The sequence below is a fragment of the Staurois parvus genome, unplaced genomic scaffold (genome assembly GCF_062004578.1).
Source record: "Staurois parvus isolate SC_StPar_1 unplaced genomic scaffold, SC_StPar_1.0 ptg000243l, whole genome shotgun sequence".
Taxonomy (NCBI): Eukaryota; Metazoa; Chordata; class Amphibia; order Anura; family Ranidae; genus Staurois; species Staurois parvus.
The window spans coordinates 3,584,289-3,598,876 of record NW_028318039.1 but is presented as its reverse complement, the minus strand read 5'-3'; the positions used below and the strand labels follow the sequence as shown (position 1 = coordinate 3,598,876).

At 39.1% G+C, this 14,588-nt stretch overlaps 1 protein-coding gene across 18 annotated transcripts in view; it reads left to right on the top strand.

Moving 5' to 3' along the window:
• Window positions 1-14,588, top strand: part of MYCBP2 (MYC binding protein 2) — a 304,426-nt gene that overhangs the window by 225,974 nt on the left and 63,864 nt on the right. For 11 of the 18 annotated variants that reach the window (XM_089680398.1, XM_089680395.1, XM_089680401.1 and 8 more), the window contains 3 exons: window positions 3,654-3,776; window positions 6,951-7,112; window positions 10,530-10,625. In XM_089680398.1, the coding sequence (XP_089536524.1) occupies window positions 3,654-3,776; window positions 6,951-7,112; window positions 10,530-10,625 (381 nt within the window). The remainder of the gene's footprint in view (window positions 1-3,653; window positions 3,777-6,950; window positions 7,113-10,529; window positions 10,626-14,588) is intronic. The other 7 variants (XM_089680411.1, XM_089680410.1, XM_089680404.1 and 4 more) reach the window with 2 other exon arrangements.

Sequence of the window (14,588 nt, the reverse complement as noted above, 5' to 3'; positions counted from 1 at the left end):
CTACAGAATGGGCTAACACAGTGAGACTGAGTACAGGTCAATGAGTGTAATATTGTGAGTGCTGTATTTCCTGTCATATTACATCAAGGAAAGATCACCCTCCTGTTCTTGGTTGCAAAAGCTATGTTGAATTTGACTTGTAGTTTTGCAACAGCTGGAGGGCCACCAGTTTGACACCACTGGTCTAGATGTTGTTTGGGCTGTGAGGGGTCCTGTATCCTGGTCCTGCCTTCTTTCTATCTTTTTTTTGTTTGTTTTTTTTTGCCTACAGTTGGTGAATTGCTTGATACCTCGATAACAGTAATCAAACAAAACCAGTTATAAACAACATTGACAGGCTGAGTATACTAATTAATCGCATATGATAGACACAGTCAGAGCACTGAGGGGGGTCATAATATACATAGCGACTATTGGCCAGATTGAGAGACCAAAGGAGACGTGCCCATTACTGTATATGACATATAGTGATACACTTGCAATCAGTGTTGGAACCAATTGTTATGAAAAATAAAGAGCAGGGGTGTCAAACTGGTGGCCCTCCAGCTGTTTCCAAACTACAAGTCCCATCATGCCTCTGCCTTTGGGAGCCATGATTGTGTAACGGTCAATCTTGCAATGCCTCATGGGGATTGTAGTTATGTATTATGTTCTTAAACTAAACAAGAATAACCTGTATTCAAACTGCTTACAGTTTTAATGAACAATATAAGACAGAGTGCTACAAATATGTATACATACATGTAATCTATCTTTTCCTACGGTATGAACATTGACAACAGTCTGTATGCAGCAGGGATACACTAAGTTACACAAATTGAGAAATCACAGGAAAAGGGTTTCTAGATTTTTTTATGTTCTTTCATAGTGAAGCGTTATATTGTCCCATGGTAAAGCTCTCCTTGCAGCTTTAGGTGCAAGCCTATTTTGGAGGTTGTAGCCATTCTCATATGTGCCCTAAATCCGTTTCCATGAGGGAAAAATTTCTGCCTGCAAACTATAGATGGCAGCACAGTACAATAAATGCAACCGGTCAGATAAAGATATTTTCTTGGCAAGAGGTTTACAGTAGATCGGTGTACACCTATACTTAATACAGGCAGTTGCTGAGTTATGAACATTCGAGTTAAGAACAGAGGGAGAAACCGGAACTAAAGGGAAATCTATCCTTGGGAAGGGAAATTCACTCCTGTAAGAGTTATCATTGGAAAAAGGTATCTCCACTGAAGGTTTATCACCAATCCTTGTTTCCACGACAACCCAAAATTTTTAAAATCCAGTTGTCACAGAAACAAAGTAAGGTGACATCTTCTGAACAGGAATACAAACAGCAAAACAAGCATTTTGGGGCTGTTAACCCTTCCCCATGCTATTCAAAAGAAAAATTTAAAATTTTTTGGCTGCAGTTAATAAAAAAAATGTACCTGTTCGTTTGTTCGTACGTACATACATACATACATACATACATACATACATACATACATGCATCAGTTTAAGAATAAACCTACAGAACATATCTTGTTCCTAACTCTGGGACTGCCTGTAGTGCACATAGCTTTTATTTTTATTTTTTTAAAGAACATCATAACTGGTCTTATTGCTTAAAGTGCTTGTAAACCTCAGACATGAAATATGAATAAAGCATATCCCTATATAGTGTGTACTTGTCTCAATTAAGAGCACGAAGTGTGATTTCTGTCTGCTGCCTCATTCCTCTATCAGCATGAATCACTTATGGCACGTTTTTCCCTGGCACAAAGAGAAAAGACAGGGGAGGGACTTCCAGCAGATTGACAGCCTCAGCCCTGTTCCTGTGAGCTGGGTGGAGGGGTGTATTTTCGTCCCTCCAATCAGCTCTCAGAACTCTCCTCATTGAGCTCTGCAGAGTGTACTTTCAGCTCCCCACTCCTCCCTTTTTCTGAACTCTGAAAAACTGTATAAATTCTGCGCTTTGAACAGTGTAGAGGAGAGGGCTGGAGATGAACAAGTACAACTTATATAGGAGGGTTTATTTCATTTCTGTGCATCACCTGAAAGCAAGTCAATTCACTGGGTATAGCTAAGGGTTTACAACCACTTTAATGTAACAGTAGCATCTGAAAATCACAATCCTTGCTCTCCAACATATTTTTCATCTTTTGTCAGGTTTATGATCTAAGAACCTTCAAAAAAGATTTTTTGGGTTACACGGTACCTATCATTATGCTCTAGCACTTCCCATGTATTGGTGCTATTCTGTGGCCTTCATTTGATTGGCAACTCAACACACCTTTTGCTGATGTATGTGCTTTGCAGTGCAGCGTACTAACGTTAAGATGGTGTATGCTCAATTTTTTTTTTTTTTTTTTCAGTACACCACAATGCATTTTAGTGCATTGTCAGATGTTGCTCTGCATGGCAACACACACTCCTAGCAGGGTGCCATTCAGAATGAGTGGTACTAAGTTTCACCAATGCACTTAAGTTGTGTTTTATGAAAGTGCTTATAAATGCAATGTGCAGCTGCTGGTGTGAATGAGCCATTATCTTGGCATCCCTAAGATAGGGAAAGTATTTCTTAATTGCATGAATACAGTCCGTATTTTATCCATAACTTTAAGGGCCAGTTCACACCACATGCAGTCCAGTGCAGGGTTTTTTTTTCTCCATCAAACATGCATTGATAGTAGGTTACTTGTTTCCAATGGCATAGTTTACACCAGTGCGGTCAGTTCCAGTGTGTTCAGAAAAAATGCAGCATGTTCTACTTTTTTTTTTTTTCTGGCATTGAACTGTACTGGAACGCAGTAAAATGCACCAGAACACACATGTCCTTATTTAAGTTGAAGAAAGAGAGGAGAAAATAGTCCCAAGTTTGATGTTTGAGGGCTGGTTCACACCAGATGCAGTCCAGTGCATGCAGATTGTTTTCCACGTATTCCAATGGCCATGGTTCACACTAGTGTAGTCATTTCCAGTGCAGAAGAAAAAAAAGTAGAACATGCTGCATTTTGTTCTGCACAGAGCTATACTGGAACATAGCAAAATGCATTAAAAAAACACGCCGAAACAGAGTAGTGTGGTATGAAATGTAAGAAAAATGCACCTGGAATGCGTTTGCTGTGTTTGTGGTGTGAACTGGCCCTAAAGGAGGAAGGTAAACTTTTTCAGGATGGACATGAAAAATGTTTACCATAGTCCTTCCTTCCTTTTTTTTTTTTTTTTTTTTTTTGACACATTAATGTTGTTTTTCCTGTTCCTACTGACAGTGCAGAAAGATGACTGCTTTCATGCAAAACTTCAGGGAGGTGATGAAGTGCAACACTAGTTTATCTTTATACTAGAGAACAATAACTCCGTAGTTGTTACAAATACACTATTGTAGCACAAATATAGTACTGAATTGTCACCAACCAAACAGCATAATGTAGATGGGGACACAAGGAAGCCAAGCTAGACAGAATCTGATTTACCATAGAAGACTGCTTGGAACACCCAGTACATTCCTGGTTGGTAAACCGCAGTATAATTAAGCGGTAATCCAGGCTTTGAAGGATTTTTTGTGTCCTCGAATCTTGTCCTTTGTGTTCCTGTGGAGCTGTGCTTTATTGATATAGGCTGTCAAATTGAGAATTAAAATACTGAAATGTACTTTTTTGCATTCTAATACACAGAGCAAGTTGTAGAGCAGGGTTCGCAGACTCCACCTCCTAGCCCGTTTTCCATTCAGATTTTCCGTCGTACTGCAAGTGGAAACATTGTTCCTGGATTTGACTATGGCCTTGGAAATAATAAAGGTATGGTTTTTTTATTTTTTTGTTGGGTCTCTTTGGTTGTCCATTGATTTTGATTCAATATTTATTTTGTATAATGTGCTGTTGCATTCTTTTGAGTGTGATTTCTGTATTCTTCAACCTTCTCCTAAACCCCAGTTTAACACAATTTTGACTTTTGAATATATTGCCATGAATAACTGAATCTGTCTTTGTGCCTGTAATGCCCATGGGACCACCGTTAGGGCTCATGCACACTGAGAGTTTGCTCAACTCCCCTGAACAACATTTCTCCTGACTGAAGCAAAGTTGCTTTAAAAAGGTCTAAAGCCACGTTTGCACGTTGCACACGTGCTTAGGTGTGTTTTATGCATCAAACGTTTGTGTGTCAATGGATTTCATTGGCCAGAATATTTATTCTGGCCATTGGAATGAATGCATGAACTGTCAAGCTCTAAAAACATCTGGTTGTGGACACTTTGCACACATTGCCATGTCAAGTGGTTTTCTGCCCAAAAGCTCCTCTCCTGAATATGCTGGTGATTGGTTTTCTTTTCTGCCTGTGAACGCCTATGTTTGCATGGACACATAGGCTAACAAAGAGGTGTGTTTACAGGCAGAAAAAAAGTCAAATGCCTGTAAAAGCAGTAGTTTTTAAGCTCAGTGTGCATGAGCCCTTATACTGATCTAGATGGAATGATATAGTAACTCTAGAGCACTATACACGGGTAAAATCTTTTCCCAGGTTTTGGTTTGTGTGTGTTTCCAGTGAGTAAATTTTTTTTTTTTTAAGTTTAATTTAATAATTTGTCAAATACTATTATTTTGTTATACTATTATATATAAATATTTGTATATTAGCTGGTAAAGGGACCTTTTAATTTATTTTTTCCAGGCTCCTGCTTACAGCTGTTAAGATAATTAATGCAAAGTGCATTTTTTTTTTTATAGCAAATTTGCAATTTATAGCTTATAGTGAGATTGAGAAGTAAACCAAATTAATTTGGAGCCTGAAGGTGAAGAAGCTGAGCCTACATATGTAATGAGCAAATATGGCTGTTCCCATGTACATTTCAAATGGTACTTCCTAGAGACATACAGCATGGTGCGTGTCCAAAGAGGAAACCACCTTTTTACTGCAAAATCATAAGCAAACCTCAGCCAGGATCACCAGCAATGTTTTTGCCAACAATTTATATTTATTGCCACAAGATATGTGCATTTATTGTATTTTATACATGTTTACTTGATTAAGTTTCTCTTGTGTCAACATCCACAAGCCCTGAGGCTCTTGTTGGACACAGCCATCTTGGATATGATGTCCTCAGCCCAGGGATTCTGAAGCTGTCACTCAAGTGAAACTCTTTCGAGTAGATGAGCTGTATTCAGTCCAAGCTTCACTCTGTCATTGAGTGGCACAGAATGTGCTTTTGTGCTGTATGTCTGAGACCTTAACAAAAAGCACCAGCATTCAATAAAATGGGGAACCATGTAAGACGTGCTGCTATTGATTTAAACAAATCAGTGTATCATCTCATTTTTGTATTTACTTTGTAAAATGGAAATGCCTTTCTTGATTTCATGTAATGTCTCTTAATTCCTAACATATACAGCATTGTTTTTGTTTTGTTTTTTCCTGTGTGTGTGTTCTTTTGTTACCAGGATCACTCGGGTTTAAAAATTATTGCTCTATTACACGTAAGATTACAGGACAATGTGCCTCAATTTAATTATGTATCAGAAGAAATATTTTTTTGACTAATTGCTTATAGTAGTTTTACCTGTGAACAAGTAGAATTAAAACACAGCTAAAGCTTTATATGACTTGTTAGTAGCAGAGGCAATTATGTTGGCAAATGTAACGTATATAAGTTGCAATTGAGGTAAATCCCATACATGTGCCATGTTTTTTCTGAACGGTTGTGTAATGGTGGTTCTAGCTTTGCAGTGCTGGAAACTGATTATGCCAGTTCAGTTTACATAACCATAGATTAACCAAATTGTAGCCCTTCTGCGCCCACATTGTAATCTATGCAAGCGGTATAGTCATGGCTTGGTTTTCGAAAGCTAGGTTGTAGTTGCATGCAGTGGTTTACAACAGTTGTCAGTATTTAAATACCATTAGGTCATGCCGTTTATTTAGTAGTCTGAAGCTGAAATATGGGCTAAATACAAAAGCCATGCGTATTTTTGTTTGAGTCTGTGTATTTTTTCCAGATCTGTGCAGTAATGCGCCATGAAATACCTCCTACACTATGCCTTTGTTTCGGAGTTTCTTGTAATATAGACCAGTCTCTGCTGGTGTCTCCTCGTGCAGGGTGACTGGTCATGTATCCACCCCCCTGTGGTTTTCTTCAGGCAGTCTGTTGTGGTTAGACCTGTTAGGTCCCATCCTCGCCTCTGCTCTCTGCACAGGCTTTGTGCAGCACAAAGGTGATATCACCACTACTTGTACAAGGTAAAATATGGGTCTGCAAAGGTATTTGGTACACACAAATTTTGAAAGCTTTTTGTGCCCAGAGTTCAGCTTTAAAGGACAAGTGTACTTACAATATTCAGTGAGATGTTTGCTGAGAACAGCAGTTAAAGAATCCCTTTGAGGTGTGATGAAGGGAATTCCTGAGATAAAATACAGAATAATAAGGCTTTCATTATTTAGGTAGCTGTTTCGTGAGAGTAAGATAAAAATTCCACATCTAGAGACATTTGTGAATTAACAGTTTTGAAGGGAAAATGTATTATGAGCTAAAATGCTGACATTAGTTAATCATTCCAACGTCTTAGTTATCTGACCTTGGTGTTTTGTCTTGTCTTTGATAAAAAACATGATTCAAACTTGTGTGACAGGAGGCATAAAACAAACTTAAATGGTACTAAACGGTTTTGCTTTTTTTGGTAACATCGTGAAAAGCATTTTCTTTTTTTTGGCAGTCAAAATTGTTCAAGGCATAAGGTTTGTATTAATAATTTGTTACCATTCATACAAGTGCCTTCTGGTATTTGATCATATGGGGAAACAGAGTTCATCATGTGACTTTGTTGCATTTTAAAGTATATGCCTACCTTTTTGGTATCTCTTCTCATCAGAGCTAGTGCAGAAGCAATGGATATTTTATGGTTTATCTAAGTAGCATGTCATTACCTACTCATAAATCATTTATTGATGGGTTTTAGTTTTGATTGTTTTGCCCATTGCAGGTGATCAACTGAGTGCCATACTGAATTCCATTCAGTCACGGCCTAGTTTGCCAGCTCCTTCCATCTTTGACCAAGCTGCAAAACCTCCCTCTTCCCTAGTCCACAGCCCATTTGTGTTCGGACAGTCCCCCTCCTTCCAGCAGCCTCAGCCTCCGCTTCAGAGTAAGTCTGTCCCTCTCACATGCTCCACCCATCCATTCTGTCTGAAGCAATTTCTTTGATTTCTTCAGAGACCTCCACTTTTATGCATGCCTAGTTGTTTACAAAAAACTATATATATTTGTTTTTGGGGGGTTTTTAATTTTGGCAACAGATGTCAGTAAATTGGATCTATTATTGAAATTCTAATGAAGTATTTAACTTTTTTTTTAATTTGGATCTAGCTATTGTTTGATTATATTTCCTCTTGGTTAGCTTTGATATGTATTAGTCCTTTTTTTGTTTTAGCTAGGGAATTGCAGACTTTTTTGGGTTAAAAATTGTTCATATCCTGTATTTCAAATAAAGGAAGAATTTTCTGGCTTCATTAGACTGGCATTACACCTTGCTTACTTTGGCTTGGTGCAGTCTGTTTTTCAGCTGCAGTATTGTTTTATTACTAGCTATGCAATCATTTTGCCCTTTGATACTTAGTGAAATGTGTAAGATAAGGCCCCATTTATTTATTTAACATTATAGAGAAGTTAATATTTTCAGATTTATGATTCATCATTGGCTTACAGTTGCTTGAATGTGGATTTGATGAAGTATTTAAAATTGCACATAATAGTTCTGCAGTTAATAGGCATTGAGGCATTAATTTGCATAATTGAGGATCTTCTGTTGAAACTTAGAAATAACATGAAGGCAATTGTAATTTTATTTGCTAGTTTGAGATTTTAATGTTATAAGGCATTCATATGTTGACTAATCCATGTGCATGCATGTAAATGCATATTCGCCAGCTCTGCTATGTGTTCCACAATGTGCAACCTATTAACATTCAGATCTTGCATTCATATCCATCAACTGATAATTTTTCTAGTAATGAATGAAGGCTCCATTCATTATCTGCCTTACGCTTTTTTGTTTTCGTGGTTTCCTTTGTTCAGCGAATGATTTTCAACAGTAGATTTGGCTAATTTTTTGCTTTTGTATTGGATACAAAGAGATGATATATTTATGCTTTTGAAAACATCACCTATCCCTAAGTAGACAACTGCTTTGACTTTTAATGGCACAGAGTTAAAGCATGCATATTGAGGGATAGTAACTTGGTAGATTTGCACATTTGTCTGACAATCAAAATACTGAGTTAGCAAGAAAAGAAAACCTAATTCAATAAAGCATTAATGGACTCAAAAGCTTTTGGAAGCTTTAGTTGTCTAACAATATGTATAACATAATAGTTTCCTACCCCACAACCACAAGCCAGATGTAAACTTTCATCATACAAATTTTGATTTTCCAGGGCAGAGTAGAATCAAGCTAGTCTGTGGGTTTAACAGGGCCTAATCTGTATACAGTTTGAGATGTAAAACCTAAAATGTTTTTACGCTTCAATCTATCCATAAACATTGTTTTTCTGCGGCAACTTGAAAATTATTTGATATTGCTGCCAAGTAAACCTTTCACAAACCTAGCCAGTTTGAGTATCTGAGTAAATACATAAAGAAAGAGTACCTTAAGAGGACAACGTTTAGAAAATCCAGAGATTAAGGAATCTGAATAATAAGCATTTCTTCATTGTTCCTGTAAAGCCTCATTCACACGGGCATACTTAAGAATATGCCAGTGTGAGGAACGGGTTTACCCACATGTAGATGCACAGGTTGCAATACCATTTTATATCAATTTGGACACCCGTGCACTTGGAACCCGCACCTACACTGCTCCCAAATTGAGAACACGTGCATCCCCGTATGGGCGTGGTTCTAAAGATTATAATTTTTTTTTCTTAAAATAAACATACTTGCCTATGTGCAATGGTTTTGCACAGAACAGCCCTGATCCTTCTCCAGCCCCCTGCTGATGTTTCTGTCCTCTCCCCATTGCCGAGTGCCCCTAGAGGAAGCTTCTCCCAAGCCAGCTCTGTGTGTCTATGGGACAAGGAGCGTGGCTCAGGCCCACCCGCTTCTTCCTCACTGGCTGCGATTTACAGCAGCGGCAGCCAATGGCTCCCACTGCGGTCTTAGCCAATGAGGAGAGAGACTGGGAGAGCCGCTGCTTTTGCTGGATCAAGATTGGACTCGGGTAAGTATTGGGGGGACGACTGTGGGGGAATCTGCACACTGAAGGTTTTTTTTTATCTTTTTTATGCACAAATGTGTAAAAAAAAACAAAAAAACAAAAACAACCCTCACCCTTTACAACCACTTTAAGTGCAACCATGTGAACAAGGCCAAATTGGGAGCAATGACTGTGTCCGTACCAGCAGCTGCATCCCAATTGGTGTGAGTAAGATGGGATGCATGGAACATCTACGCATTCCCATGTGGCCAATCACGGCCCTCGCATAGGGTTATGCTTAAGTATGCCTGTGTGAATGAGGCCTATATGTTGACCTGCATCTTCCTATGGTCATGAGGCTACCCATGATAAATATCCAGTAGGAAAAGATAGAGCACATATTATAACAGAAGTCAGTGAGCGTTGCAAAAGCTGGAAAAAGAAAAAGTTCTATATCCATGCAGCGTGGCCCCTTACACTGCCAAGGTTAATGATTTAAGTTTAGGGAGAGAGGAATAAGCTTGTAATAGTTACCTTATTTCTCACTCCCCTGGCACTTTTTTTTTTTTTTTTTTTTTTTACTTCTCCCCAACATTCCAAGTTGTAGGCAAGCCCTCGCGATCCTAACATGCAATGCAGGATCGCTGGTCCTGTGTTGAACGTGATGACATGACATCAGAGTGCGACTGCTGACCGGAGCACAGAAGCTTTAGGGACCAGTCGCACAGTGTAGTGGAAGCCTGCCTGAAAAAGAAATGAGGTATTAGATTTTATTTTTCCACCCTAGACTTAATTGTGAGGCCCCACTGCAAGGATTATTTATGTATTTTTGTGTTGGACAGAGTGGAGATGGACTGCAATACCTATTATTATTTTTTTTATTTTTTTTTTGCTGTCTGTGTCCCCGTTTGGGATGTTAACTCTCTCTCAACTGGTTCTGGTGACCTGGGGGGGGGGGGGGCCTCCACGTGATTCCCTAAATTTACAGGGATTTCCTCTTTTCAGTATGGGACAGAAAGTGAAGGTAATCATCCCCTATGGCACACAGATGGCAAAAAGAGGGTCATAACCTCCTCTTACTCTATTCAAAATGGGAAAGTTTTGCCTATAGTTCTTTAACTGTAGTCATTGCTTGATAATGGAAATCCATTTCTTCCTGCGTCATTACTCATTTTGTGGTTTTAGGATGGGCCGTATCCAAACTGTTAGCAACTCTACTGTAATGAAAAAAAAATGTTTTGCCTTTTTAGGTATACTTTGAGCAGTGCCTGTAGTATAATGCATCTATATGCTTAGTTGATGCCTGCTTTGTAATGTGCTTTGTGTTTGCTAAAATGTTTGCTGCTTCTGTACAACTGTCTTCCACTATAGACCCCACACCATGCTGTGATGCTTCTTGTGAGCCTGTTAGCAAAGTTAAAGCTCGTCCTACATCTGCTTTTTCTCAGCTTTCTAACAGACCAAAGGGTGGGTATGCATGCTTTTCATCCCATAGTGTTTTGCTCAATGTACATTAAACAGAGCTATTGCTAAGCCCTTGCTTTCATATTACCTGAAGGTAAGCTACATTTGTGGAATATCTCAAGATTGTGAGTGAACCTGACCTTTTGCCAAAGCATCAACATAAGACTTTAAATGTTAAATTATATTAATCGTTATGCAATTTTATGTTCTTCACATGACTTACAGCCTTGCCTTGAAGAGTGAATTTAATAAAATCACCATGGCTGTCAGATTTTTACTGTGGTTGTTAATATGAAGCCAACTATTTAACCCCTTCTTTTTGGAACTTGAGTGTGTCAGCGAGGAAGATATTAACAAACTTGGAAGTGGCAAACAAAAGCAGAAGTGTGTAGAGGGTACTGACTTCAGCTTCTTCAGAAGTTCTGTTACAGTGGCAATGTAAATTAGTTTGTTTATATGATCGGGCCTTCTTCAACTTAACAAATGTGGGAATGCTTGTGAGTCTTTGATTTTGAATGGCTACTAAAATACTGTTGTATTTGGACCTAAAGTCATAAATTTAATCTAAGCCATGGGTGGCCAACCTGGGTCCCAAACTGGCTATGAATGTGGCCCAACACAAAACTGTAAAATTTGATTTGAAATTTTATGTAAAATTGCATTTACACTTAGTGAACACATGTAGCCAAAAAAAATTTGACTGTCTCTTTACTGGACTTTTATAAGTGTTCTCTTCCCAAAGAAAAATATTCCACTCGTCACAATCACACCTTATTCTTCTCATCAGTTTTTGGCAGCACATATATTTGTGAGCAACTGTTTTCAAGGATGAAGCACACACAGGGTAAAATTAGAACCAAAATATCTGATGAGCACCTAGAGAAAATTCATTGAGAATTACTACATCCATTGAACCAGATATTGATGTTTGTTTATAAAAAACTGTGTAAAATATTGCACTACTTTTTTATGTTGGCCTTTTTTTTTTTTTTTTTTTACTTGTATTATTAAAATCCGACAAAATTAAGTTTTATTACACATACATTATTTAGATCAGTGATCATTAACTTGTGATCTGCCTGACTTTCTGCTCATCAACTATCCTTATTGTTAGTGTATTTTATATGTGGCCTAAAAAAAATTCCTCTTCCAGTGTGGCCTAGAAAGTCAAGATTGGACACTCCTGATCTAAGCTGTTAAATTTTGCAAATACAACATTTAACATTGCCATATTGATGATAAACCATAAGTAGATCTAAAGGAGGACTGACCATCTGTCTGTGATCCAGTTAGAGAAACTGAAAGTGATTAAAAGCAAAGTGTTGAGAAGTCTAAAAAAATAATTCACCAAAACAGGAGGGAAGAGCAAATCATCCAATGGAGACTGCTGAAAGGTGGGGGGAGGGTTTTCCTTTTATTTCCCCATGTTTTCCTGTTTCAGAGGCGCACAGGAAGAGTGCATCTGTGTTCTCTATTTTGGCTTGAGGGCTTGAGATATACTTAACATGAATAGAAGGGTAAAAACAATATTTTTTTTCTGCGATAAAACCTAGTGTACCAGCTTCCACTTTTAAAGTGTTTTATATGTAGCCAAAATGTTTTATTCAATTGTACAGGATACAGGAATTCTAATAAAATCTTAGACCATGGGTTATATGTTGCTGTTTTCAAGGGATTGGACACTGGCAAAAGCTTTGGGGCTACCCACCAGTGTGTCCATATAACCACTATGTAAGGCTGCAGTTTTTTACTATTGCCTTTTAGCTGATGCCCCCCTTCTGCTATTGAAGATTTTTTTTTTTCTATTTTCATTCAGAATTATTTTACCACATTTGACTCACACTTCTATCAACACGTGCCTGCTTATTGCCTTATGGCTTTCTAGCAATTCCTGGATTTGTGTGTGTGTGTGTGTGTGTGTGTGTGTGTGTGTGTGTGTGTGTGTGTGTGTGTGTGTGTGTGTGTGTGTGTGTGTGTGTGTGTGTGTGTGTGTGTGTGTGTGTGTGCGTACACACCTTGGAAACCATACTCCATCTTGCAGTAGCGGGACTGGCCTGTAATGTTTGCTTCTGGCACTGGATCCTGCAGTCTCCTTGGCACGTGGTGCAACAAGTTTTCATAACTTCTGGGTACTATACAGGTCAAGGGCCGTGGTCCATTCTTATGGCACCCAGATCCTAAATACCACTTCAGGGTATGCCCACTGTAACTAGTGAAACCTGGACCCTGGATGGGACCAGAAATGTGGCCAAAGTAAAACCGGTTTCGCTGTATATTTACACGATTCCTGGTACTCTATATTGTGTCCTTTATCCTACAAGACACACCATGGTGCTAAGAACCCAAGCAGTCTGAAAGGCAAAGATTTTTTTTTTTTTTAACGTGATTGTATTAATCAGCCTTCTAGGTAACATTGTTTACCTATTAAAATTTGGCAGGCTTTTCACCTCATTACTGAACATTCCTCTCTGGCTAGTGCTTATAAGACTTCCGAATGCGCAGTTCAAGCCAGCATTTTCTGCTCATGATGCAAGTTTGTGCTGTTTCATGTGTTGCCTAATAGCTTTTAAACATTGCTCCTGAGCCCAATTCTTTGAACCATATGTCCAGATACTGATGCCCACACTTCTATCTTTTGGTTGATTCCTCATTCTTAGGCCCTTCCCCCTACAGTCTCCTATAGCACATTATTTGCTGTATGGTTTTGTTTGGGAGTATACCCTCATTGGCACCCCTTGCATGTCCCTCCTTGAGAATTTCTCTTGGGGTCATGATGGTGGACACTTTTAAGATGGACTTTCTCCACTTTTTTCCCACTTTCTTCACTCAGTCATTGGGACCCTCCTCCTTACGTCGGGAGGTCAGATACACTACTTAGAGCCCCTTTTATTCTTTATTGCCATAATACATATATTCCTTGCTTCCAACCCTCAGACTCTGTTCCTCATCCCCATTATTAGAGGTGCAGCCATTCTGCTCTCACCTTCTCAAAAACCTATCTTTTTGTACTCTTCTACACTGCATTTCCCTTGTTCCTAGTACCTTGGAGCTTGCCTGTATCTCCATTTATATAGCTGCCTTACAAACGTTTGGTTAGAGATCTCCAGGCCTCTCCACCTTACTGATATTACCAGTTTGGCTGATCCTATTCTTTAGGTTGAGTGCTCCTCTTTCCTTGGAGCTTGCAGGCTATTTCCCTTATGCTGTGCAATCTTACATGTGTGGAAGTTCTCGCCTAGTGTGATGACTGGAAATTAGAACTTTATGCTATTCCACATCCTGCAACTTCTTTGTAGTTGCTGAACGCCTAGCTTTTGCTTCCCTGCAGGTCTTGGTTTGACCTTTTTATATCCTTTTCCTGATACATTGGCTTTTTCCCTTCCTTGCTGTGACTTTGTGTGGTTTTGAGACCGCCTTCAGGTGTTCTTGCCAACTCGGAGCCCTCCCCTTGTGTACTTCTTTTAAAGCTGCCTCTGGCAGCTGTAGTTGTGCTTTTGGCTTCCCCTAATTTCTTTTTGAGAGCCCTCCTTTTTTTTTTTTTTTTTGCCTCAAGTTTCTTGGGGCCAAGTATCCTAGAAACTGTTTCTTCCTGCTTCGCTAGTGCTCTTCTTCTCTTTTTTTGTGGAACTGTCATTCATCCTCCCCATTTCCAGCCTTATGGATGGGTAAGGACAGTCATCTATGGCTACCTACCAAGTCTTCCCTTGGGAGCTGACGCCTCTTTTTCTTTACAGGGTGGTCCCTCTACCAGCCCCTCCAAGGACTTCTGCCCTAAGGGAATGAGTCCCTCCTTCCGTGCCTGTGCCCATTCTTCCAGAGATTTCTAGGGAGTTTTTGGATTTCTCCAGCATCTAACATCAAGTTGCAAGGCCACCGTTTATTTCAAAGGTGGCTGTTTGAGCCTGTGCTCTTGCATGATTTGACTGCAAGGTGCTTCTGCAATCAACGATCGCCCTTGCTTTTTGT